The sequence below is a fragment of the Juglans microcarpa x Juglans regia genome, chromosome 1S (genome assembly GCF_004785595.1).
Source record: "Juglans microcarpa x Juglans regia isolate MS1-56 chromosome 1S, Jm3101_v1.0, whole genome shotgun sequence".
Lineage (NCBI taxonomy): Eukaryota > Viridiplantae > Streptophyta > Magnoliopsida > Fagales > Juglandaceae > Juglans > Juglans microcarpa x Juglans regia.
Window position 1 is genome coordinate 23,760,717 of NC_054595.1, and position 27,207 is coordinate 23,787,923.

The window sequence follows — 27,207 nt, forward strand, 5'->3', positions numbered from 1 at the left end:
AACCATTACTTCCAACTCATGAACAAAAGGAAAGAGAATTATATGGAACAAAAAAAAGTGAACCTCATATTCAATAAGTGAAAGAATTTCCTTTCTCAATCCATCAGCAGTTAAGGACTGGAATTCTGAATCAGTCCAGTGCCTATTGTAATCCAGCAAAGTTGCACGCAAAGAAATATTATGATAAATCCCAGGGCAAAGCAGCTTGCGTAAGAAAATTGAAGACACAAATGGCACCATATGATCCTGCAAAAGTTTACATGGAGGAAAGCACTGTGAGCAACACATTTAACATATGAGAACTTCCTGCAAGGCACTGGTGAGCATTTCATACATAAAATACAGCCAAAATAATACAGGGAGACCAAGGATTTTTCTTTTTCATTAGGAGTGGTAGTTTGGAGAGAGATGAAATTTAGGGAGCGGGGGGGGTAAAGTTGTAGCAACTTGAACTTAACAACTTAATTCTAGAGTAGGGATTTTTTGTAGAGCCGAAAAGTTAGTTGAAAATAACAGATAATGCGAGAATAAAAAGTTCAGATTTTAGAGATCTTTGTTTTTATTTTTCTTTTCTTTTTTTTATATGATCTTTGTTAATTAGTGAAAAAGCGCAACCGAGTACCCAAGAATTATACAAGAGAGACACCTAACTAGCATAAGAAAAAGATTATAGAAAATCGTGTAAACCTTTCTTTTGATGAGTAAGATAAATTTTATCACTGCATAAGATAACCCAAGTCCATTAAAGTTTATGGATGCAGTCCATGGAGAATATTATATATAAGTCTTGAGTTCCTTAGTCATCTGTTAGCGGTCCTGAAATATTCTATCATTTCGTTCATTCCATACACACAAAACAAAGCATATAGGGACCATCTTCCACACTGCTACAACTTGTGGACTGCCAACGATCCTTTGTCTGCCAAAGGCCCTTTCACGGAATGGGTAGTTATCACAAGGGTAGAGAATATTCTAGAAAGAATGTTACTTTGAACAACCCCTTCTTTGATTGACCTTAACAAATCTTATCCTCTCTTTCTTCTCAATCTAGTAGAGCATATCAGATGACAGAACTCACTAGAAGCATCCATCTCCGAATCTTGTGCTCTCTTATGAAGCTAACACGCCAATGAGTAGCATTACCCAAAATCTCCAAATGGTCCCCCATAGAAGCCTCCTTTGCACGAGAAACACTATACACATACAGCAACACTTCCTTGATCCATCTCCCACCTCTAGTTCTAATGAACCAGTTGTTCGATACCACACTCGTACTCGCCGTTAAACTCGAATGAACTTGACTCGTGAAAAAAAAAAGTTCGTCCGTAAAAACAGATACTTGCTCGATTAGTAAATAACACATACCGACAAAACTCGACTCGATTCAGCTAAGACTAGTTAAGGCCCACTCGTTTATGCTCGAGTCGACTCGTTAGCTCGACTCGACTCAGCTAAGGCTACTAAGCCCACTCGTTATGCTCGAGTTGACTCGTAGCTCGACTCGACTCACTCACTAAGGCTATTAAGTCCACTTTTTATGCTCGAGTTGACTCGATTAAAGCTCATCAATATGATAAGTAATACATACACCTATGTATATATACATATATATATTAGCTAATAATATAAGCATGGCACTTTTATAATTAAATATATAATATGTAACCTAATTACTCATGTTTACATATTGAATATACTTCATAGCTATATTTTATAATTTATACAATAATTAGTCGATAAGATTTAATAATTTCATATACTAGTATATGAAAACCACACGAAATAAATATATGTTATCATATTATGTATATGGATTAATAATATATGTAGCATATAATATATTGTTATTATGGATAAATATCAACTAGTTAGATATTAATTATTTATAAATTTTTAAAATCTTATAATTCAATTGAGATTCTATTTGTTAGTTGTACAAATTCAATATTAGATTTTTTATTTTTTTATTTATCTAATTTATTAATTATTAAATCTTATTCAAAAAATTAAAAAAATAAACAATTCGAGCTTGAGCTCGATCGAGCTCATTTGTGGGATGAGCTCGAGCTCGAGCTCGAGTTGAGAGTTTAGCTTACCGAGTTGAGCTCGAACAAAGAATAAATAAATCTCGATTCAGCTTAGCTCAATATTGATCGACGAGCTCGGCCAAGACCGCTGCTCGCTCGATTACACACACCTCAAGTCTGATATAAGCAAAGAACTTCCCCCAACCTGTCCTTATGAAGCTAGCACGCCAATGAGTAGAGCATTACCCAAAATCTCCAAATCTTCCCCCATAGAATGCTCTGCATGAGCAACAGGATACACATCCAAAAACACTTCCTTGTGCACCCCATCCCCACACCAATATCATGCCACAATCTAATCTTAGATCCATCTCCCACCTCAAATCTGATACGAGCAAAGAACTTCCCCCAACCTCTCCTTATATTCTTCATAGACCTACCCCATACAGCCCTTGTACCTCATTTGTACTCCATTTACCCAACAACCATCCATATTTGGAATCTACTATCTTCCTCCACAGAGCATTGTCTCATTTTGATATCGCCACAACCACTTCCCATAAATGCACGGTTGAACAGCAGCACATTACAAAACCCCAACCCACCCTCCTAAATTGGAGCACAAATCTTGGCCCAACAAGCCAACGAATCTGCTTCTTCCCAATCCACCAAATAGGAAGTCTCGATGTATTTTCTCAATGTGCATAGCAACACTAGAAGGAAGTGAAAAAGAGAAATGAAATATGTAGGTAGACTAGAAAGGGTGCTCTTAAACAAAGCGACCCTACCACCTTTAGAGAGCTTTGCTACTGTATAAGTCTTTCAAATTTATGTACCTAAAAACTTCAAATGTCAAATGAAAAAACTTTGTAAATCATGCTAAATGCCAAAATTCAAATTCAATTGTAAATAAATCATAAATGTTGCTTCTAAAGCAATGAAGTTGGTTTTGTTGAAAACAACAGCAGCAACTGTACACATTTGTCCACTCGTGTGAGAATGTGTTGCTTCTAAAAGCAACAATGTGTTCATCCAAAAAAAACTCTACCAAGAAAAATTATTTTTCGTCATTATGCAACCAGGAAAGGTGATCTCATTCTGGTTTAAAACCTTTACTTGTCCATTAGAAACTTAAAAGTCACGCAAATAACAGCCAGTTAAGAAAAATAGGATTAAAAATGGCAGATGCAGTACCTTTGCAGATGAAAATACTGAATGCGTTATCCAAAGAAGGTCATCCAAAGATTGTTCAGGACTTTGAAATAGCTGATCAGCAACAAATTCTTCCTGCAAAGCAAAACATTGCTCTTCTTCCCTACCAACAGAGTTTCAGAACAAATTAAGCTTGAATAGTCATATATAAGCACAGGTTACATACAAAAAAGAAACAAATACAATATTAGATAAGTAAATGAACATCAAAATTAAATATCATTGATATGCATGAAAAAATTTACAAAAAGATATGTATGCACAAAGAAACAATGCTGCCTATGAAACCCAAGAAACTCTGGTTTAACTCATCACTTTACTGCAGTTTTGAGAACAAAAATATACTTAGTGCTTCCTTTTGTAAAAGCAAAAACACATGCATGTAAGACTAAAATATTAACAGGAACAGAAAAGGTTTGTTTTATGAGTAGGACTAGAAAGGATGCGTTTTAAAGAAATCATCAGTTCTAAAAGGACGAGAAGAGGTAGCATAGAAGTATTTGTCTAATTTTCAATGGGACAGAATAAGCCTAAAGCATCAAGATAGCCATAATGATTTGCAAATCTATGGCATATGTTAGCATTAGAAAGAAACATGGCCAAATTGTGAAATACAAACAAATAATAGGCCAAATTGACTTACACATTAACAGTTGGAAACAAACTTTGAAACACCAATCCAGTATCTTTCAGTATCCATATCTTGTCTGAGGTAAGTTTGACATCAATGCATCTCCCCTTGACAAAATCAGAACAGTACCAAATTTCATGTGACTGATCTCTTCAGGTTAGATAGATAGAAAAAGCAATGTATGCAAGACCAATTGTTTACCTCCTCCAAACGCATATGTTGAACAGAAGGCTCTAGTGATATTACAGTCCTGTCACCGAAATTACAATGCAGACCATATACATCAATCATCTCCGAGCTGACTTCCTAGGTAGCAGAGCCATCAAAACCATTAACATTATGACTAATAGGCACTGTAGGCAAAATATAAATCCAAGCTTGTATCACTAATTATTTATAAAAAAAAATTGTGACTTATGCTAGCAATCAGTCTACAGTCTTTTAAGTGTTGCATAGGATTGTTACTCCTGCAAGCTTGAGTGCTGGTAAACCATAATACAAGACTGCCTCCTTTTTTTGATAAGTAAAAAAAAAAAAAAAAAAAAAAAGATTACAAGCTACAGATTTATCTCAGAAACAAAGATAATCAGTTATAAGGACTTGCCGCAAAAATGGTCCAAATGAATGGACTTGCTTGCACATCATCAATTGCAGTTTAAAAAAAGTCATGATGCTAAAAGATCTAATTCAATTCCACCAGATGTATCTTTCTCTGACTTCACTCTTATGAAGGCAAGATTATGGATTAGATATGGAAGAATACTTTAGCAAATCTGTTTCTCTAACTCAACCCAGAGCAGCAAATCAAATAGGAAATCAGTCATATGATTGTATACATAAATAAAAGATAGCATCGCTTCATAAAATAATTAAAAACATGTGTCAATCTAAAACTTAAACTTGATGGTGAAGATTTTGATAAGAAAGACAATCCTATCAAAGCATGAAGGGGCATGATCCAAGTATGCATGGAGAATACATGAGAGAGCACCCATTAGGGGTAAGAAGGAAAACAAATAGACATGATTTCTAGATAATTTGAGAAGCAAGAATTGTTATGGCCCTTCATTCAAGTGAATAGGGTGTGAGCATAACAAAACCACCCTTAGTTCACTTCATCCTCTCACAATCTTAAAACTTTCGAGCGCTGCAAACTTTTTACATACACCGCAAAAAAAATTATAATTTGTATGTTAATGATCCCACATACGAGCAACAATATATTGTAGTCTACTTTGTTAGGATACTCAACTCTCACCCGAGAGACCCAGATTTGATTCTTGAAAATGAATAGTTTCTTTTTGTTTGTTAAAATATTTTTCATAGATTGACTCATTGCCTGTTTTGTGATAGCTAGCTAGATCCATTGTCAAATTAAATGCATGACCCATGCTATCCCAAACACGTGAAATACTGATGCCCACAAAGCTCTAGCCACTTCATGGTGCAACAAACAAACCTCTTTCAAAAAATATCCGTAGTTAGAAACTTCCTTAATGTCGATGTCGATACAAAGAAAGTCAACCTCTGTGGAGCAGTTTCCCCAAATACCTTTCCAAGGGAAAGGAGGCCTTGAGAGGAACGTAAGTCAGGGTGTGATAAAAAATTTAAAGATCAAACTCCCCTCTTTTGGAGGGGGTTCACTATATTTTATCCTCCCACCTCCTCCTACCATGAGGAGTACAAGAGGTTGAAATTGAAGAAACCAACTCAAATCCCCACTCATGTACTGATCTAATGAAAGTGGTGTTCCATTGTTTTTTTTTATGAGTAAAAAGAGATTTTATTAATCCACGTAATTAGGCAATGCTCAAGTACACAAGAAGTATACAAGAATGAGCCTAATTACAAACTACGTGCTACGGAAAATAGCATAAAAGTCATTAAAACTCATTCCATTCAATACAATAGATGAAGCCCAAAGCAACAATGTATGAAAGAAAAAGGCCCTAAAACCATCCGGAGAGCATTCCCTACTGTCAAAACAACGACCATTTCTTTCATTCCATGTGCACCACATTAAGCATAGAGCACCAACTTCCATACGGCTGCAATGTGACAATTTCCCGAATCCCTCTCCAACATAACAATAAATCTATCACCCTCCTAGGCATTACCCATGCGATACCGAGCCTAGTGAAGATTTCATCCACAAAGCCTTGACTACTTCACAATGAAGAAGTAGGTGGTCTGTGATTCACTATTGTGTTTGCACATGAAGCACCAATCTATTATGTAGATACCACGCTTTTTCAGCTTGTCAATAGTCAATATTTTCCCATGGGATGCCAACCAGCCGAAGAAGGCAACCTTGAGGGGAACATTGCTCCTCCAAATGTTCTTCCAAGGGAAGGCATTGGCAGAGTGAGTCGTCAATGCCTTGTAATATGATCGGACTGAAAATTTCTTTTTCCCTACAAGTGTCCAAAGTAATATGTCCTCCCCTCCTGCCTGTAGTTTCAGCGCATATAACACACTATAAAATTCAGCAATGTCTCTCACCTCCCAATCTTGTACAGCTCTAGTAAATCTCAGGACCATTGAAGGGAATAATGGAGATGCTCATATTATCGGCGACAAAGGCAACCTTTTCTGACGCAATCCTATAAGGAGAGGGAAAGCGTTTTTCAAAGCAACGTCACCACATCAAATATCATGCCAAAACCTGATTTGCGTGCCCTTCTCACCTCAAATCTGAAATTACTGAGTAAATCTTCTCATCCATTCCAGATAAATTTCCAAACTCCCACATCGTAAGCTCCTCTTACTTCATTAGAGCACCAATCTCCCCAAATGCTCTCATATTTAACATCAATGATGTTCCTCCAAAGAGCATCCCCTCCTTGATGATACCGCCATAACCATTTTCCAGAAGGGCCTGTTGAAGGTCTCAATTTCTTACTCCCAACCCACCACAAGACAAAGGGTGCAAACTTTATCCGATTTAATCAAATGGAATTTTTATCTTTATTTCCTTTGCCATCCCTGCAAGCAAAGGAAATAAAGATAAAAAGTACGTTGGGAGATTAGATAACGTACGCTTGATTAGTGTGATTCTACCGCCTTTAGACAAGTAAATTCTCTTCCAACCCGCCAGTTTGCGTTTGATTTTCTCAACAATCCACCCACATTGCCTTGGATTTATGAGGAGCCCCAAAGGAAGTCCAAGGTACTTCATAAGCAAAGATGACACCTAGCAGCCCAAGATGGCAGCCACTTCGCTTAAATTATTAACTAAGCCAACGGGAACTATTTCAGATTTTGATAAATTCACCTTAAGATCGGAGACAACTTCGAAGCAAAGTAGAAAGGCTTTCAAGGAGCAAATCTAATCGGGATCCGAATCACAAAAAATTAACGTATCATCAGCGAAAAGGAGATGAGAAACTGATAAGCTACCATGCGGAGAACCACCCACCGAGAACCTGAGATGAAACCCTTGTCCACCACCCCCTCCAACTCTACTCGCACATCCATCTAAAATGAATAAAAGTGGGGATAATGGATCCCCTTGTCTCAAGTCCTGAGAACTATTGAAGAAGCCTTGGAGTGTCATTAACCAAAATTGAGAATCTGACGGTTGTATGCAATATTTTATCCACTAACACATCTTTCCCAAACCTTACAATAAACAAAAAAAAAAAAAAAAAAAAAAAAAAAAAAAAAAAAAAAAAAAAAAAAAAAAAAAAAAAAAAAAAAAAAAAAAAAAAAAAAAAAAAAAAAAAAAAAAAAAAAAAAAAAAAAAAAAAAAAAAAAAAAAAAAAAAAAAAAAAAAAAAAAAAAAAAAAAAAAAAAAAAAAAAAAAAAAAAAAAAAAAAACCTTCATGAGATCCTCCTTGACAATGTCCCAACAAGCCAGAAAGAAAGCCATTGTAAAGCCATCTGGCCCTGTGCTTTGTTTTGTCCAGCCCTTTTAGAACGCTAAGCACCTCATCCTCTTCAAATGGCCTCTCCAACCAAGCGCACTTGATTGGTCAATCGAATCAAAAACCATCCGTCTACCTTGGGCCTCCATTGGTGTTGCTCCGTCAGAAGCTTGTCATAAAAGTGGACAATGTGATCCTCCATAAGAGTGATTTTTTCCAGCTCAGCTACTTACAATTATTTTCCTTGCCTATCATTTTTTTAAAGTTTTAAGTTTCCCGGCTAAAACAAAGCTAGGAGTGCCTTATTTATATGCCTTGATTGTTTTATATGAGACCACCACAATCTAACTTTATCTATAAACCCGTCAACCTTCAACCACATGTTCTCGAATTTAAAGTATCTTCGTCCCTCATGAAGACCCCCACAATTAAATAAGAGGGGAAAGTGATCAGAGCAAAACCTAGGGAGTCGTTTTGGCATAGGTTGGGAAAGTGGGCCTCCAAAGAATGAGAGACAATGAACTTGTCCAACCTACACCAAGCCCTCCCGTTAGACCAAGTGAAGTCTCCCCCCACTAAATGAAGATCAACCAAGTTCAGCTCGAAAATTAAAGCTAAGAAGTCAGCCATGGCTAAACCCATGCTAGAATCCTCCGACCTTTCGCTTAGAAACCGAGTGATGTTGAAATCTCCTCCAATACACCACAGGACATCCCACCAACTACACAGGCCAGCGATCTCATCCCAAAGAAGTTTTCTATTGTTGTCATCATTAGGCCTGTAAACTCCTATGAACCCCTAACGAAAACCATCTTCCACATTCGAGAAAGAACAAGCTACTGAAAATTCGCCGACGTATTCCTCCACCAAATTAACTGATCTCTTATCCCACATTACTATAAAATGCCCCTGAAGCACCCTTGGAAGCAAGGGTGGTTCATCCCGCGTAAGAGCAATTCCACAAACTTCTTATTGAGTGTCTGTCAATAGACTTCAGCTTAGTCTCCTGCAAACAAATCACGTCTACCTTCCATTCACGTATTAAATTCTTCACTCTAAGGAGCTTGCTCGGGTCATTCAATCCCGAACATTCCATGAAAGAATCTTGGGTTCATGGAACGCCAAGGTTCACCCTATCATTGTGTCTCCCCCTACTCGCACTTCATCCCTTACATCATAGTTTATGTAGCAAGCAAGCCTCTTAAGCTCCCTATCTTTTTTAGCGGCAGACTTGGCTAGGAGGGGTTGTCCTACTTCTATGGCGGTGAGTAGAGCTTTAAACGGTCCTCAAATCCTTCACAAGAAATCCTGATGCAATAACAAATTTCGTTTACCTTTTGTAGGACCCAACTTGATTGTAAGTCATCCCATGAAGGCGATGGCGGCAAGGAACAAATAGGACAAGGCACGTCCGGAATCCCTAGTTCATTTAACTGAGGACTAGGCACGGAATCCCTAGTTCATTAACTGCGGACTAGGCACATCCCTGGAATCCCCTAGTTCATTTAACTGAGCATTTCCATTGTTATTGCATTGTTGAGAGTTATTGACATATACAAGTAAATAAAATTTTGTTTACCTATCAAAAAAAGGTAATTTGCCCACCATGGCCTCCTTTATTATAACTAACCTAAAATTACACCATGGATCTTCATGGTAGTTCTTTTTTCCCTTGGAAGACAATTTGGAGGAATACACTCTGTTGAGAGTCATGCTCTTTGTTTGCACTATAGCTCTTGGAAGGTCCTCACCTATGAGAATATTAAGAAGAGGCACATTATTGTGGCAGATTCGTGTTGCTTCAGTAAGAAGAGTGGGGAGACAGCTATTTATTGCTTTATTGCGAGGTAGCAATGCCTTGCAGAACCCAACTTCCAGTTTGTTTAGGCTTAATTGGGTTGGCATATAGAATGGTAGATCTTTTGGCATGTTGAAGAGACTGTCTGTTCGCTTTGAAAGGGCTGCTTTATAAAAGCTAATCCCATCTCGTGTTATGCGATACATTTGGAGGGAAAGGAATGATCAAACTTTTGAAGATTGCAAGAAGAGGTATGTAACATCCAGACCCAAATTTTTTTAGCTTTTATAAGTTTGGACACGGGCCCAATTGTTTTAGGCTTTATTATTTGAGGATCTAGTATTGCGGAGATAGGATTGGATATGAAATTATCAACCTAGATTAAAAATGGAGTAGGTTCGGCCTATATGGATGGATAAGCCCAAATATTTTTTATCCAAAGCCCATTAGATTTTTGGCTGTTAAATTCGTGATAATTGGAAACTAGCCCATTTATGACTCCTAAATGGATCCGAAGAAAAACATATTTACCCTAGAACTCCTAGCCATTAGTATTCCTAGAACCCCTTCTCAAAACAAACTGAGTTAAATTCGTACAGCCCTATTAGTAGGTTTTTCATGTCTCACTAAAAGGATTGTATGGCTTGAAAACTAGAAAAAATAGAGGCTGCTGTGAGTCTGAAAAGTTTTTATAGCAATCCCATGTGATGTTCTTCAAGAAAAACAATCCCTAACCCTAGATAACTGCTGCAATTTCAGGAGATTGAAAAAAGAACCAGCCTCACCCTATCAAGTCCAACCCTTTTCTAGCAACTTCAAGTATGTGATTATTCACACGTTTAAGGCAAAGAGGTAAAGTAGCATAAACATGCCCTTACATGTATGGTAAACATTTTTTTAAAATATTGTGTGTATGGCCCTTTATTGAAAGCTCCTTTTTACGTGCCAAGTTATTATATGATGAAAGTGAGTTTCAATGTCATGCTATTATATGTTTACATGCATTGATATGTTTTCATTTATGATTACGATCAGCTGTCATTATGTCTTCTACATGCATCATGGTAAGAAAGATAAAAGACAAAAAAACTTTAAGAATGGTTATAAGAGATGCATGGTACCAATGCAATTATGGGTGGATGTGCAAGCCACAAACCTAAACATGGTCCAACATAGTATGTTATGATAAGTTAAGCAATTCCCCGTGTGGCACAAGCAATGGAACCAGTACACAACTCTGCACACGGGAGTTATGGTTGTACTAGCCATTAAAGAAAGGGAAAGGCAAGTTTAATGAGTTATGCATTGTACATTACAAGTTTATGTTACATGTTTATGTTAGTATAAGTATTAAGTATGCAGTATCGCGTAAAGAACCTAAGAAACTTTCTGAATACATTTGATTATTCCTCTTGTTAGCCTTCAACCCTTCAAGCTTCCACCACCGTTCTTTCGACGGTCTTGCTCAGGTAAGATAGTTGCAGATCCCGCCACTGCCATAGACAAGACCAACGGGCTCCGGCGACTCCTCTAAGGGCACTCGGCTGTGGTCCTCCCTCCAGCGACCGAGATTCTCTCAGGAAACCTTTCTCTTGGTTTCGTCGACGCAAATCTGGTGTAGTTTAAGCTTAATAAGCATCAAACCTAGACACCTCTCTCTCGCCCTAGCCTTCGACCCTTCAAGCTTCCACAGCCGTTCTTTCAGCGGTTTTGCTCAGGTAAGACAACTGCATATCTCCACCACCGCCATAGACAAGACCGATGGGCTCCGGCACTCCTCTGAGGGAACTCCGGAACTAGTGCTCCCTCCGACGACTGGGATTTTCTCAAGAAACCATTCCTTTGGTTTTGTCGACACAAATCTGGTGTAATTTAAGCTTAATAAGCATCAAACCTACATCAGATCTGCATTTTATTCCCGCATAAAAATTTTTCTCCTTGAGATGACGACGCGAGATGGTTCTGGGAGATGATCCGGTGATTTGCGATCAAAAAATGACGACGCGCGACACAAAATCATCTCAAATGGAAGGTGAGAGGTGGTTGAAGGTGGAATAAAAAACTTTTGGTTTTACAAAAGGGTGAGGACATAGATTTCGCATCTTTGGACATAGCAAAAGGATGGCTAAGTTCACGTGTATGTGGGTCGTCAGCTTTATGGGTTGCTAAGGGATAGAGGATTGCTTAGAACTCTCTATCATGACGAATTCTTCAAGGAGCCAAGGATGGGCAATGGAGTTCTAACTTCTCATCATTTAACACCATATTAACGCAAGAGGCAGTTTTCTACAACTCTCAGAATTTCGGAATGGAAGGAGGACAAGTTTGTTGGAATTCCCTAAAGGCACAAATAGCATTGGATGGAAAGGTTTTATGCATTCCATTCAAAGCATCACTGGGTCCAAAGCCCCTATTCTGGAGCATGCAAACAGAAGGGAGTTCGTTGATGGAAAGGCAGTGGGAAGGCCTTTCTCGATCAAAGGTGCCTTGTACGCCTCGGTGTTGAGGTCACCAGCACATATTCCGGCCAAGAATAGCTATGCAACGGAAGGAAAGGTTAAGGCACTTGTAGGAGACAAAGGTGTCAAGTGACATTGGGAGAAGTGGAGGGTAAGCACGTTCCTCATGTGTTACATGGTGGAATGGGTGCCTCTGTCGGGTGTTTAAGGGTGGGAGAAATGGAGGGGGTCTTGTGGGTGTCAGAGCTCAATCAACAGGAGTTATGGAGTATTTGAGAGATCTTATGATTAAAGTGGATAAGGGACTAGACCTGGTCATGGGTTGTGGTGGTGGGTCGAAAGCAGACGAGGGGGGGCAAGGGCTCGATCCTACGGGTTTGAAGGCCTCAAGTTCGCTGGCCAAGGGCACCTCGACCCATCACATATAGGATCGTTGGATGCCGGTGTCACTCAAGTCATCGGCAGCTTGTCGTCTGACTGCCCTTAGTCACCAGTTGCAAATGGGGTCGGTACTTTTGTCCAGGGTTCACTTTCAATTGAAGATGGGATCCATTCAGGGTTTTGAGTACTTCAGAAGCAGCAAACAAGTCTCTTTTAGAAGATGAAAATGGTGTAACAAAGGTAGTGTTTCCCCTATCTGTTTTATGTCTCTTGAGGGAGCAGTAGGGTCTGATGAAGTGGCACATAAAAGGGGGGCGAACCTACAAGCAATGTTCTCATTGATGGAACGGCGACACCTACATCGGAGGTGAAGGAATCTCCAATGGTGACAACAACAATATAACTGTTGAGGAGGTTCGGGATTTGAATGTAAGAGATGGTGGAGAGGAAATTATGGGTTTGCATTGGTGCCTTGTGAGAAGGAATGTTTAGGGTCGGGAGTGCAGTTGGGAGCAGTGTTTGGGGAAAATGTTGTTCCACTGGTATCTCTTCCTCCGATAAACAATATAGTGGGTTCATCATCGGATTGGGTTCTGCATAAGGTTAACAAGGTTTAGCAATGTGTGGGGATTTCACATGAAGGATGTGACGACCAATTTACAGCACTACTCATTGCGATTGAGGCAGGCCACTCGCTTGAAACCAAATCAAGATTTAAGGAAATCAGAAATTAAAGCGTCTTTCTTGGGCAATCAACTACGACACCAAGGGAGGTAGTTCAAGTCGAGAGAAGTCTAAAGGGAGGGCATTATGAAGTCGTCCTCGTAGAGGGAGTTTTGGTTGGAGCATTAGTTTTATGGGAAACAAGGGGTTGAGGTTGGGATTGGGGTTGGGGTTGGGGAGGTGTGTTATATTCCCATTCGGGCTTGCTGTATTTTGGATAGATTTCTAATTTTCACGGGCTTATTGGTCACTAAGGGCTCTCTAGTATGGGCTAGCTGTTTCTTGTATATGCCCAGTGTACTTGGTTATTCCTATTGATATTAATATATATAATATTTTTACTTCTAAAAAAAGTATTAAGTATGCACGCTTTCTTTTTTTAAGTATTAAGTATGCACGCTTTCAAGAAAACCCTATCTTTGTTATGTGATGTACTATTTATTGAATATTCGACTCATTTTGGTCGTTTGTTCGTTTGTTTATGTTTTTAAAATGTCCAAGTAAAGAAGATAGTGTTGACGAGCTGAAGGCCAGGCATAGATCATGTGTCAAGGGATTTTCAGACTTAGTTAATTAGTGTCTTTTCTTTTTATTTTTTTTTTATAAGTAAAATAAGACTTTATTAAATCACCAAAGTAACACGATACAAAGAAAATGCCCTGTTTATGTAGGCATGTTAGAAACTAGGAATTCATGAAGGTCCATGCCATTTAAGTCTACAGCAATGGCCCAAGTACAAAGAGTTCTAAAAAATAACAATATTAACTCCTCCACATATCTCTCTTTGTCTTCAAAAATCCTCTCATTTCGTTCCTGCCATAGACACCACATAATACAGATAGGGATCATCTTTCACACTGCTTTAATCTGTCTCACCCCACGGATAGAATTCCAGCAAGCCAATACATCCAAAACTGTTTCCGGCATCACCCACGCCATATCCATCCTTTTAAACACCGCGTCCCAAATAGCCTTAGCTATCTCACAGTGTAGAAGTAAATGATTTACCGACTCACTCCCGTTTTTACACATACAACACCAATCTGCAATAATTATCCTCCTCTTTCTTAGATTATCCGTAGTGAGGATCTTACCCAAAGACGCTGTCCACACAAAGAAAGAGGCTTTGGGAGGAGCCTTATGACGCCAAAGCTTTCTCCAAGGAAACTGTATCTCTGGCTCTTGTGTGAGAACCTTATAGAAAGAGCGAGCTGAGAATACCCCTTTCCCTGCAGGATGCCACCACAACTCATCTTCCTGCTGAATGTTCGGTCGAACAGAATATAAGAGGCTATAAAATTCTACAAAACTTTCCATCTCCCAATCCTGTGCCGCCCGGTTGAAATTGATGTTCCAGTGAATGTTTCTACCTGAGACGGAGACTTCCATAACCTCCGCCACTGTGGCATCTTTGTTACTTGCAATCAAGAAAAGAGACGGAAACAGATCTAGTAAAACACTGGTACTACACCATGCATCCTTCCAAAATCTGATCTTGACACCTGTCCCCAAGTGCAATCTAGTGTATCGCTGGAAAACCTCCCATCCTCTTCTAATGTATTTCCATAACCCTTACCCGTTGTTCCTCTAACTTCTCTGGTACACCACCCTCCCCTAGATCACCATATTTGCTTTCAATCACAGTCTTCCATAAGGCCTCTGGTTCCTTGGTATATCTCCACAACCATTTGCCTAGTAAAGCCCGATTAAAAACTCTCAAATTTCTGACACCCAAACCGCCATTGGAGATAGGCCGACATACCATCTCCCACTTAACTAAGTGGAATTTAAACTCATCTCCCAAGCCCCCCCACAGAAAGTCTCTCTGTAACTTCTCAAGTCTACCCGCCACACTTGCCGGTACAGGGAATAGGGATAAAAAGTAGGTGGGAAGGTTGGAAAGTGTACTTTTGATTAAAGTAGTCCGACCCCCTTTCAACAAATACATTCTCTTCCACCCTGCTAATCTTCTCTCTACTTTTTCAATCACTGTATCCCATATCATACGAGACTTCGGTGCTATACACAACGGCAATCCCAAGTAAGTCATAGGTAAAGACGCAATTTTACACCCCAGAATGCCCGTCAAATCCCTTATATCTTGAACTTCTCCAATCGGTACCAACTCGGATTTATCATAATTCACTTTCAAGCCAGATACTGCTTCAAAACACAGCAGCAATGCCTTCACCGCCCTCAACTGAGCATGATCAGTCTCACACATGATAAGCGTATCATCTGCAAACAACAGGTGAGAAACAGTTGTAATACCCTACTCGGTGATCCAATCTGGAAACCACTGATGGAACCATTAGTCACTAAGGCTGAGATCATCCTACTCAATGCCTCCATAACAATGACAAAAAGTAAAGGAGATAATGGATCCCTTGTCTCAAGCCACGAGAGCTTGGGAAGAAACCCTCTGGGCTACCATTAATCAACACCGAGAACCGTACCGTAGAAATACACCATCTGATCCATGACCTCCACCTCTCACCAAACCCACACCTACCCAGTAAATAAAGAAGGAAATCCAATTAACATGATCGTACGCCTTTTCCATATCTAATTTGCACATAATCCCTGCTTTGCCCATCTTCAATCTACTGTCGAAGCATTCATTAGCAATAAGAGCCGCATCAAGGATCTGTCTACCCTTAACAAAAGCATTTTGTGGTTTGGAAACAATCTTCCCCAATATCTCACTTAATCGATTTGCAAGCACTTTTGCAATGATCTTAAAAGCACCATTCACTAAGCTTATAGGCCGAAAATCTGTGATCTCAATGGCCCCTACCTTTTTAGGGATTAGTGCAAGAAAAGTAGTGTTAAGACTTTTCTCAAACTTTCCTAACAAGAAAAACTCTTGAAATACCTTCAAAAGATCCGCTTTAATCACCTCTCAACACTCTTGGAAAAAACCCATAGAGAAACCATCTGGTCCGAGAGCCTTATCTTTTGCCATCTTTCTTACCACTTCAAATACCTCTTCCTCTTCAAAAGCCCTCTCCAATCTGGTGACATCCCCTGGTTCAATAGTGTCAAAAGCCAAACCATCTAACGTAGGCCTCCAACCCACCTCTTCCGTGAGAAGCTTTTTAAAGAAAACAACCACATGGTCTTGGATAACCTCTTCTTCTCTATTCTCAACCCCTTCAATTCTCAGCACTTCAATTTTATTATTTCTTCTATGTGAGTTTGCAATTCTATGGAAAAACTTCATACTCCGGTCCCCTTCCTTCAACCAAAGAGCTCTTGATTTTTGGCGCCATGAGATTTCTTCCTGTAAGATTAACCTCTCAAGATCAGCAACCAACAAAACTTTTTGTGCTTGTTCGTCTTCATTTAGTGACCTCCCTTCTTGTAGCCTTTCGAAATACTGAATTTCCATCAACTTGGAATTTTTGTTCTCCTCCACATTTCCAAAAGCTTGTTTATTCCACTCCTTTAGATCCTTTTTAAGGCTTTCAGTTTGTTTGCAAAAATGAAACTGGATGTACCTTCAAATTGATACGAAGTCCACCATCTTTTAACCCTTTCCACAAAACCTTCTGACTTCAACCACATATTATCAAACTTAAAATACCTTCTGCTGTTACGAACACCTCCACAATCCAGTAGAATAGGCCAATGATCCGAAGTTATACGACTCAAACGCTTTTGCCATACATCCGAAAAATGGCTTTCAAACTCAGGAGAAATCAGAAAACGATCCAAGCGGGACCACGTCTGATTATTTGACCAAGTAGCTGGACCCCCTGCTAATGGAAGATCTACCAAGTTTAAATCAAAGATAAACTCTGAGAACGCCAGGCTTGCTGGTCTCAATCTTCTACTTCCCAGACTTTCACTCTGGAAGCGCACCACATTGAAATCCCCCCAATACACCAAGGGAGGTCCCACCAACTTTGTACCCCTGCAAGTTCATCCCATAATATACTTCTATTGGCATCTAAGTTAGGCCCATACACTCCTGCAAATGCCCACAAAAAATCATCTGATACACTTTTAAAAGAACAAGCTACCATATATCTCCCTATGTACTCCTCCACTTTCTCTACTACCCGTCTATCCCACATTATCACTACTCCTCCAAAGCCCTGAAGAGGCCAAATATACCCAATCCACATAAATATTACTCCACAAACTCCGAATAATCCTCCTACTAATCAACTTCAGCTTTGTCTCTTGTAAACATACTATGTCCGCTTTCCATTCACGAAGTAGACGACGAATCCGAAGACGCTTCTCTACCTCGTTTAGACCCCGGACATTCCAAGATAAAACCTTAGGCTTCATTGGAGAACATTCAGCCCCTTCCCATTTGCCTTATTCCTACTAGAACTTGCTTCCGAGTTCATCGACCACATTAATCTTTTTAATTCCCGACTCTTCTTTGTGCTCCCCTCTTTTCTTGATGATGGCCAGTTTCCATAGCAGTTAACAAGGCTATAAACTTCTCCTCATACCCAACACACTCAATTCCCACAACATGTTGAATTTCTTTAGCTTTATGTATAACCCAATCTGATGCTTGATTTGGAAAATAATAATTTAATGGGGTAGGATTCCCCATCTTATTATTCTGGTTCTGAAATTCACTTTCCATAGAAAAATCCTCCAAACCACATGGGATGAAAAGTTCATCTTCCACAGAATGCATGAAGTCATCCGAGTCTTCTTCAACCTCAGCCAACTTGAGGTCCTCTACTGGTCTCCCCGACCCTGCCGCTGGAATCAGAGACACCCTAGCCTCCCTCATCCGCGAGCTCTGATTCTCCAGAGCCGAAGGAACCCTAGCTTCTACGCCTAACAGGGGATTTTGAGCACAAGACTCCGGTGAGACCACACCGGCGACCCCCACTACCTCCGTCGGCGCCGTCTGTAGCCCCTCAACCTCTATCGGCGCCGTCTGTATGCTGTCCGGCACGAACCCGAGCCCGTGAAGTTCGATGGAATGTATCGGGCTAGAACTCGGTTTCGCGAGTTCTGTTGACCTGGATCCAGACCCGTTTAATTGGGTCCTGGATAACGACCAGCCTGAATGGGCCTTAGGCTGTGGTCCGATACCATGGGCCTTAACATCAGACGGCCCAGCCCCAAAATGTTCTTGTGATTTAGCCCGGCACCAAACGTTCCATCCTTTGTTATATTTGCCCTTCTGTTGAGCCTTCTTCCGAGTGAAACTCAGCCCATCATCCTTCAGCTTATCTGCTCCCTCACTTTCCTTTAATGAACCGACAAATGCTACTATAGTAGCCATATCCTTCTGCAATGCACGTAGCTGCCCCTGCATTTCCAACAACTTCCTTTGCATTTCCCATGACTGACACTCGACAGAGGCCCTGCCATGGGCATGGTTCACCGTACCATCACGTTGCCAACGTCCCTTACCTCTATCCAAAACCTTCGCACCAGCCACCTTCTCCTTCGCAGCTCTCGGTATCAACGTCGCAAGGACCTCCTTATACGATCTCTCATAGTGTTTCAGTTTCCCTCTTCCATCACTCGGTTTGGCTCCTCCATGCAGACCACCTTCCTTGGTTTTTTCTTTCCCTTGCTCTACCAAAGCCTCCCTCATCTTCCTCCATCCCCAACCATTCTCACCTTCTGGAATACATAGCATATTTCTTCTTCCCCCTGACTATACTCTGATATTTCAACGTATCTTCCTTTCCTATTTTCACAATGTTGAGCAATAAAACTACAATACCCCTCACATGTTGCCGAGTATACCTCCTTTTTTCTGCTCAAGCTCTCCTCTAACACCTTCCCAAGCCAATGAATAGAGGAAAAGCCCAGCAACACCGAGTTTTCTGTCTTCCAGCTTCTCTCAGTAATTCTCAGACCACCACCTCCACATAATGCTATAGTGAAGCACTTAGACTCAATAACTAGTTCTATAACACGACCCATCTAACTATCACCAATCAACCCACGTCGGTGAAGCAAAATGAATCAAGAACCAGACCAAGAATCAAGAACCAGACCAAGGAAAAAATGCATGTGTACGGAGAGAAAATTTTGTAGGAGAGAGAAAATTTTCTAGGAGAGAGAGCCTTTTCTTTTTATTAAAAGATTAGTTTTAAATTTTCTTGCTATAAGACTATTTTTGTTATTTTTTTGGGGAATTTATGAGATAATTACAGAAGTACGTAACACTCCTAACCTATGGGAAGGGGTTCTTACAGGGTGTTAGAAGTTAAGGATGTTTTCTTTATAACCGATCAAAAAAGAAGTCATGGATATTTTCTCTATAACTCTTTTCCACTAGATTGTTGCCCAATCTTGTTCTTCAATTTCTAGTTATTCAGATTTTTTACTTCTTTTCCCTTTTTTTCTAGGTATATTGTTTATCTATGTACTTGGATTACATCATTTGATTATCAATAAAGTTTAACTTACATTTTAAATAAATTGCATCAAAACCTCCCTACAACACAAGATATGTTGAATAACTCTAGGCATGCTACCTTCATTGGTTGGTCTCCAAACCATATATCATGTCAAAATATGAGTTTAGACACATCACCCAACCCGTTCGTTATATTTTTCTATACCCCAGTCCCGTAAGGTCCACTTCATTAAAAACCATCTTCCCCGCATGTGGAGATCCTTAATTTCCATGATCGATTGCCAAAAATTCTCCCTTTACGCTGCATACCACAAACAATTTTTCTAGGACGGGTCAGTTAAACATGTTTCTGACCCTTAGCCATCTTGAAGAAACCAGAGTGCATATTTTGGACCACCCAACTAGGAGGAACTTCATCTCATCAACTCCACATCTCCACCACATAGGAAATCCCTCATATGATTTTTTATGCAAAGCCAACCCAACTAGAATAGGGAAAAGTGACACCTAGATTCTAGAGTAGATTGACAAATAAATGGAATCTTCTTGATTGACAGAATAACACCTCATAGAAAATGTAGCATACATTAGAAATGAAGCATAAAGTTGAGGAAAAAAGCCAAAAACATCTTCAACTTTCTGAACCAATGTTTTTAACATGGTATCAACCTGGTTGTTATGAGGTCCCAGGTTCAGGTCTAGGTGACTTATTGGCCCCTTATATTGTTGTTTTTTTCTAGTGCTTGTTTTTGTTTTGTCTAAAATCATGATCGTCATTTCACCCCCATTAAATCAGTGGTTGTTAATGTATGATATGTTTGATGTATATTGATATCCGCTTCCTAATAGCTTTAAGAATGTAAGTGATGTTTTCAAACAGTTCGGATATCACATAGATTCTAAAATTAAAAATGATATACATTCCATCATAGATTCATAATTAAATCGTAAGATCAAAACACACCCCCCCCCCCCCCAAAAAAAAAAAAAAAACTCCAACCCTCAACAAAAATGATAAAATTAGCCAGATCCCAGCATCTGCATGCTCCTAGTTCACGAATGGCATGATAAATCATAAATACTACTACAGATCATAATAGTCAGCGACTGTAGTTTTATATCACGACATTCATAATCCATTAATATTTTTCCAGTTTTAAGGCCAAAATCATGATCAGTACAGGAATACAAGTTCAATAATTAAGATCAGCAAGTTCATATTCCCACAAATGAAAAACTAGGAAAAAAGAATATATACACGACATCAAAGTGGCCATAAGAACCAGAAAACATGCATCATATATAGATTAACTCAAAGCAAGAACTATTAGAGTTTGGCCACATACTTTAATCATAAAACTAGTAAGATAATTATCAACCATTGGATTTAATGAGGATCTGTATATGCCTAACGGGACTTGGTCTAATATTTATGGAAAGAACTTGTCTTGCAAATGCAAAATAAATGAAATCCTATTAGAGTTTTCAACATCCAATCATTGAAATTATTATCCCATGAATCGAATCTAAATGCTTGGTTAATATTGTTGGCCAACTTTTTAAAACTAGAATTGATAGCCTTCACCATGATATCAATCAGGGTAGGTTTGACAAACAGGTCTCCAGTTTGAATTATGGAAACTGTACTTCTCTATCATGGTCATTCAAAAAACAATTTCAACACTTGAGATCATTTTGTGTTACATACCGAAGTTTGATTGAATAAAATTGCCAATGGAATTACACTCGTCTTATTGTCAGCTTGGCCCATCCATAACCTTCTAAAAGTAGCTCCTGAAACTACAAGATAGGAGAAAATATTGTAGACATATATAAGTACCCAAGCAACAGAAGACATTCCCCCAATATATAGCAAAAACGTATATAACAATCTCAAAGAAGAAACATGTGCAAATAGTTTTCATAAACGATGTCATCTCAATAAGACAATCTAAACGCTTGCAAAATTAGTGAACAAAATATCCATTGTTACAGGCAGCATGAATAATAATGATGCCTATCAAAAACATTTTTCATTTATTCTGGGAAAGAGTATCCATTGCAAATCTTTGATACAGTTTTGAGAGGCTTTGGTCATGTGCTAGAGATGTGCTTGTTTCATGTGTTTCATTGTTCAATTTAGAAGGAAAGAAATGCTGGAGAATGAGATGCTCAATTATGTAAGAAAAGATAGGAAAAACTTAATCCATGATCCAATCACTGGAAGGATCACTTAATGCTGGGAAGAACAGAAATAAAATACACAATTACAGAAAGAAAAAATGAAAGGGTGAAACTAGTATAGAAATTGCCTGCCAATCCTGGATTGCTCATTGTATGACTAAAGATCTTGCTATAACTTTTACAATCCCAAACTCTTAAGATCCCATCGGAATGAAGTACAAATAGAAGTTGTTTTCCATGCACCTCAGATATAAGTAAGTCCTGCACTGCCCCAACAATCCTACCTCTGCATGACAAATATAATTATCACCTAATAAGTAGATTGCAAATCTATATGTCAACACCCACATAAGTACACATGTATGTATGGATGTAAGGGCATATTGGCAATATGGAAATATACAAGAGATCCACCTAACTGGCAAAAGGAAAGATCTCTATTAGACAAAAATCAATTATCAAAAGTATGAAATGGAATTTCTTATTGTTGTGATATCTGAACATTGTTTTTTATATAAGTGTGATATCTGAACATAAATTGGCATAAACCAACAAAAGTGCGTTTAGTCAGATTCTTTAAGTGGATACAACAAGTGTTTCATCTCATTTCATCACATCTCATCATTATAACTTTTTCAAATTTTCCCACAAAATATAATAAACAATTCAATTTTTTCAAATCTCAAAACAATAATAATATTGAAAAATAATATTCTAATAATATTTTATTCAAATTTCATCTCAACTCATCTCATCTCATCTCAACTCACTATCCAAAAGACACACCTAAATCTATCCTACTCACGTAAATTTCCAATATCAAGGAATCAAGAGGACAAAGCATTTAAAGCACCACATCTACTCCCCCAAAGGCTAACAATCACCCTCGTTGAATCACTAGCCAAAATTCTACTACAAGAAGGGAAATCTTGATATAAGCATCTCACACTGGAAATAAACAGTTAGAAATATAATGGACACACACCGCCTAGATTCCTTATACAGATGAGGGGATCATCTTAAGAGTAAATGATTAGCTAAAGGCACTTTAGTTCGGTGATTCCACCTGTCATTGCCATTCTTCAACAGAGGTAGATATATTTTTCACAAATGCTTCTCAAAATAAGACTCTCCAAGGTTAAGACAGACATTAATGTATGAAGTCATCTAAACAAGTATAAATCACACAAAATTTGTAAAATATCTGAAACTTCTGCCACAGCATTTTCTAGAAAATCTTATCAACATTAGAAACTATCTTGAATTTTTTTTTTTTTATAAGTAATAAAATTTTATTCATCGAATGAAATAGGTGAAGCCCATGTACACAGGAAATATACAAAAGAAACACCTAATTACATTCTAGAATTATGAAATGAAAACAAAAACTCATGAACAGTCCCTCCATTTAAAATGGATACCTCGAGATGATACCCCACAAACGGCCAATTCCTGAATCATCCTGCAGCTCATGTACAAAGCCTATGGGGAAAAAATTAGGAACGATGAAAAACTGCAGATAACATCATAAAATTACAGAAACCAGGATTATAAATAAAATTATCCCACTGTCAAAGCCAAGATCTGCATCCATTCAGCTAAATCAAAGCATTTGAAATAAAATGATTAAGAGGTCAGACAAGAAGCAAGAAGGGAAGATGAGTATCATAATATGGCTTACAAAGAACTTTCTCATGAGTTGCATGAGCCCAAACAAATTGCTATGTCTTACAAAGAACAATAATATTTTTTTATACAAGCGATTAAATCTTATTAATAAAAAAAAGAGGTGTGGCCCTAGCACACAAAAAGTATGCAAGAGATTCACCCACCTAGGAAAAGGAAAAAGTCCTATAATTTAAGAAAGGTGGAAATAGAAGACTACACTATTGTGGACCACTATCCAATAATTGAGAGTATTAAGAAAGAAGGACTTGAGTTCCAACGCCCTTTTTCAGTCTTTGAGATTACGCTCATTTCCTTCCCTCCAAATACACTACAACAAAGAAGCCAATGTCATCTTCCAAAATGGTGCACATTGATGGCATCTTCCAGAACGAACAATAATATGAATATCATTGCAATCAATCATCAAAAAATGATTTGAGAAGCAAATCCATATGAAATGCATTAAAAATGGATATTTTACACCTCCCCCCCCCCCCCCCCCCCCCCGAAAAAAAAAAAAAAGGTAGGAAGTAATAGAGCAGGAAAACACAGGTTAGCTGCTGTAGATACAGCCACGTAGGTAGGGCGTGAAAGTTTAATGATACCAGGAGCACTCTGGTCAAGTATGCCAAGTTGGAAGCAACTAACAGATCCATCGCTGAAACCAACTACAAGACATCCTGCTATTGCTGCTACAGTTGTTATCGCTCCATGATTGGCAAAGGCGTGAATATTAAACTCTAAGAGCTCATCTGGTGGGAAGACGGAGCTGGACGCATAAGTAGAAATGTTTCCGAGTTTGAGAAGGTAAGCGACTCCCGTGATGGTCAATGCATAGACCGCGTAAGGGTGTTTGGGAGAGTCAGAAATCTGCATGTATACAAAGTAAAATACACTTATTTTTTGGATAGACAACAGAATATTCACGCTACGCAAGAAATTATCAGGAAAAAGCCAAAACCACCATAGGAAACACAAAATGACCAGAGAGAGAGAACGTGTATTGTAGTGGGCAAATTAACCTGATTTCTGCAGACAAAAGCAAAGGGAGAGAGCGGTGCTGGGAAAGTTATTCGCAGTCCAATCGTGGGAAAGTCTTTATTAGCAGAGAGCTCCAGTAATTCGAGAGCATGAGGAAGGGTCTTGTGAATTCTCCTGTCGCAATAGCAGGGGTAGTGAGTAGAAACAGTTGGGTGAACGTGTTAAAAAAATGATATGCAATTTGGGATATTCTACAAACGAACGCGCGCTCGCAGAGAGAGAGAGAGAGTACCAAATGTGATGGATAGGAGGATCTTTAATGACAGAGGAATAGGCGTAATCCTCGGTGAGAGGAGCGAAAGGCGGTGACGCAGCAGTGCCGTAGGAGGAAGAAGAAGAAGGGACAGACAGCTCAACCCACCTAACGGAGTCGCTGCCGATGATCGGAACTTCCATTCCCGCCAACGTCGAACGACCTCCCATCTCCGACTTCAAAAACCCTAGAACCCCAGTTTTATTGAATCAGTCCATTCTCAGCTCAGTCATTTTTGTTTGAGCAGTGCTGGCACAAGACCCGTCCGATACGAAGAAAAATGTTTTTTTTTTTTCATTCATTTTTTTAAAATTCTCAAACATTTTTTTTAAATTCTTAAATATCATTAAAAAAAAATTTAATCATTAAATAAAAAACAATTATCAGGACCCAACATTTGGTGGCTTTAACATTTTTGTTTTTATTTTTCCTTTTTGTCTGTTTTTTCAATTCAATCCTTTATTTGAACCGGAGCTAAAACTCAACCTCTCTAGTTATACGATACGTCGCTCAAAGTCTAATATTTTATTATGGTCGTAAATAATTCAGTCTAGACTGATAAAATTGACCGGACCGAATTTTAGACCGGTCGGTCTTGACCTCAAAATATATAAACTGATGAAATTTGGTTCAATTTTGTGGTCTACAAATTTTGTACCAAATCGGATCGAACTCCTATATATATATATATTTTTAATAATTTAATATATTATTTTTATATAGCAATTATATAAGTTAGTAATGTAATTTTCATTTAATTTATTATCATTGACAAAATAAACTAATATATATTATCAATTAATAATAAATGATAAATCATATGATAATTTATGTCATTATATATAAATAGTTAATATATCATACATTCATACATACTCTACTATTTATATTTAATTAAAATAATTAAGTTTTTTTTTTAAATACCTGGATAGCAATCAAGCATGAATAATGAATAATCTATGTACAATGAAATTATTTGATATCATTAACTATATATAAAATATATGATATTATTAATAATTATACATACTAAAGAATAAAATCTAAATTAATAAGTAGTAAATATCAACATTATAAATATAATTATAGTAAAATAATTTTTTTTAATAAGTTAGTTATATAATCCACATTAATAAATCACTTAATTTTAATTTAGAAATTTAAATAATTTTTTATTAATTTATTTAAAAAAATGAGAAAAATAATTAGGCTAGACCAACTGGACAGATAGTTACCGGTCCGATTCAGTCTCTATAAATATTCAATCCAGTCCAATTTAAAAAAAAAATGATAGACCAAAAATTTTGATTCATCACCAAATCAAATTGATTTACACCCCTATATTTTATTATGTTTTTGGCTGTAAACAGATACCCGCAATGTAATAATTAGTAAGAAATGAGAAAGGTTGTATGTTACATTTCTATTTCAATTTTATAGAGATGGCATTTTTAATTCAAAGGATTGAGAATATGAAAGTTTATAAAAACAAAAATGTTATTCATCCTATTTTTATTATCTCTTAATAAGATATCAAATAATAAATATTTTGTTAACAATACGATGCCACATTGCTATTGGATGCAAATAATTGTTATGGTCCATCAAATTAAAAAAGCTCTCTCTTAAATTATTCGATGTACAATTATAAAAAATTATTTGTCAAGAACTTGTGCATTCCTAACATTAGTCGGGACTTTATTCTCAAACACACGGTAGCCGATACCAATTAAAAAAAGAACAACTCTATATGCAACCAGCTAGGAAAACTACGGGAAAACCACTCCCACGTAGCAAAATATCGAACGACGTCGTTTGCTCTTTTCACCTTCATCTTCTCCTTTTCTCCCAATTCAGAATTCTTTTCGGCTTCCACCTTCCCACTCAAATCCCCCTTTCCCCCATTTTCAAAGCTCCCTTCTATCTTTCCTTTCCCCTTCCATCTTCATCTTTTTGAGAATATTCTACTATCTCATTGCTTTTATTTCATGAGAACGCTTCCAAGCGGTCGAGCTGAGAATCCCACTAAATCAGCCCTCTACTCAACTGAAGCCACATAGGAAAATACATGGTAATTTGAATACACTTACCCATAGAGAATCAAAGAGTCGTATGCCCTCTCAGCCCTTTCCCTTCGAGACCGACCCTCTCTGCCCCTCTCTTCCTCGCTGCCTCTCGTTGCACCACTTCAGTCCGACGCCGACACCGAGTAAGTGCCCCTTTGTAAATCGCCACCGCCATCTTTTCCTTGCTGCCCCTCTCTTCGTCGCTGCCTCTCTTTGCACCGCCCCAATCTCAATCCGATGCCGACGCAGCTCAGAGAGTCCGACGCCGACGCCGACGCAACCAATTGCCCACACAGATTTCATGGCTAACACTCAGGTATATGTTTGATTAAATGTCACAATGGTGGTGGGTGGAAGCTGATTTCTTTGAAAAACCTAAACAAACTATAAATTACACTCATTCATACATCTTATTCCACACTCTTTGTTTAATACATTTGCAAATTCACTACAAACAAATCATACATTGCAGGGCTCTTGGTTGTAATTATTAAGACTACTATGCAGCTATTACAAACTTTCTTCGTAAATTGTAATCCAGAA

General features: G+C 38.3%; 1 protein-coding gene across 1 annotated transcript in view; it reads right to left on the minus strand.

The window, feature by feature from the left end:
• Window positions 1-24,833, minus strand: part of LOC121247835 (nuclear pore complex protein NUP160) — a 43,015-nt gene extending 18,182 nt beyond the window's left edge. The window contains 10 exon segments of the mRNA XM_041146293.1: window positions 64-246; window positions 3,222-3,342; window positions 3,883-3,977; window positions 4,072-4,176; window positions 21,161-21,252; window positions 21,765-21,922; window positions 23,058-23,118; window positions 23,910-24,174; window positions 24,327-24,459; window positions 24,578-24,833. Coding sequence (XP_041002227.1) covers window positions 64-246; window positions 3,222-3,342; window positions 3,883-3,977; window positions 4,072-4,176; window positions 21,161-21,252; window positions 21,765-21,922; window positions 23,058-23,118; window positions 23,910-24,174; window positions 24,327-24,459; window positions 24,578-24,768 — 1,404 coding nt within the window. The 5' untranslated portion in view covers window positions 24,769-24,833.
• Between the last annotated feature and the right edge of the window lie 2,374 nt (window positions 24,834-27,207).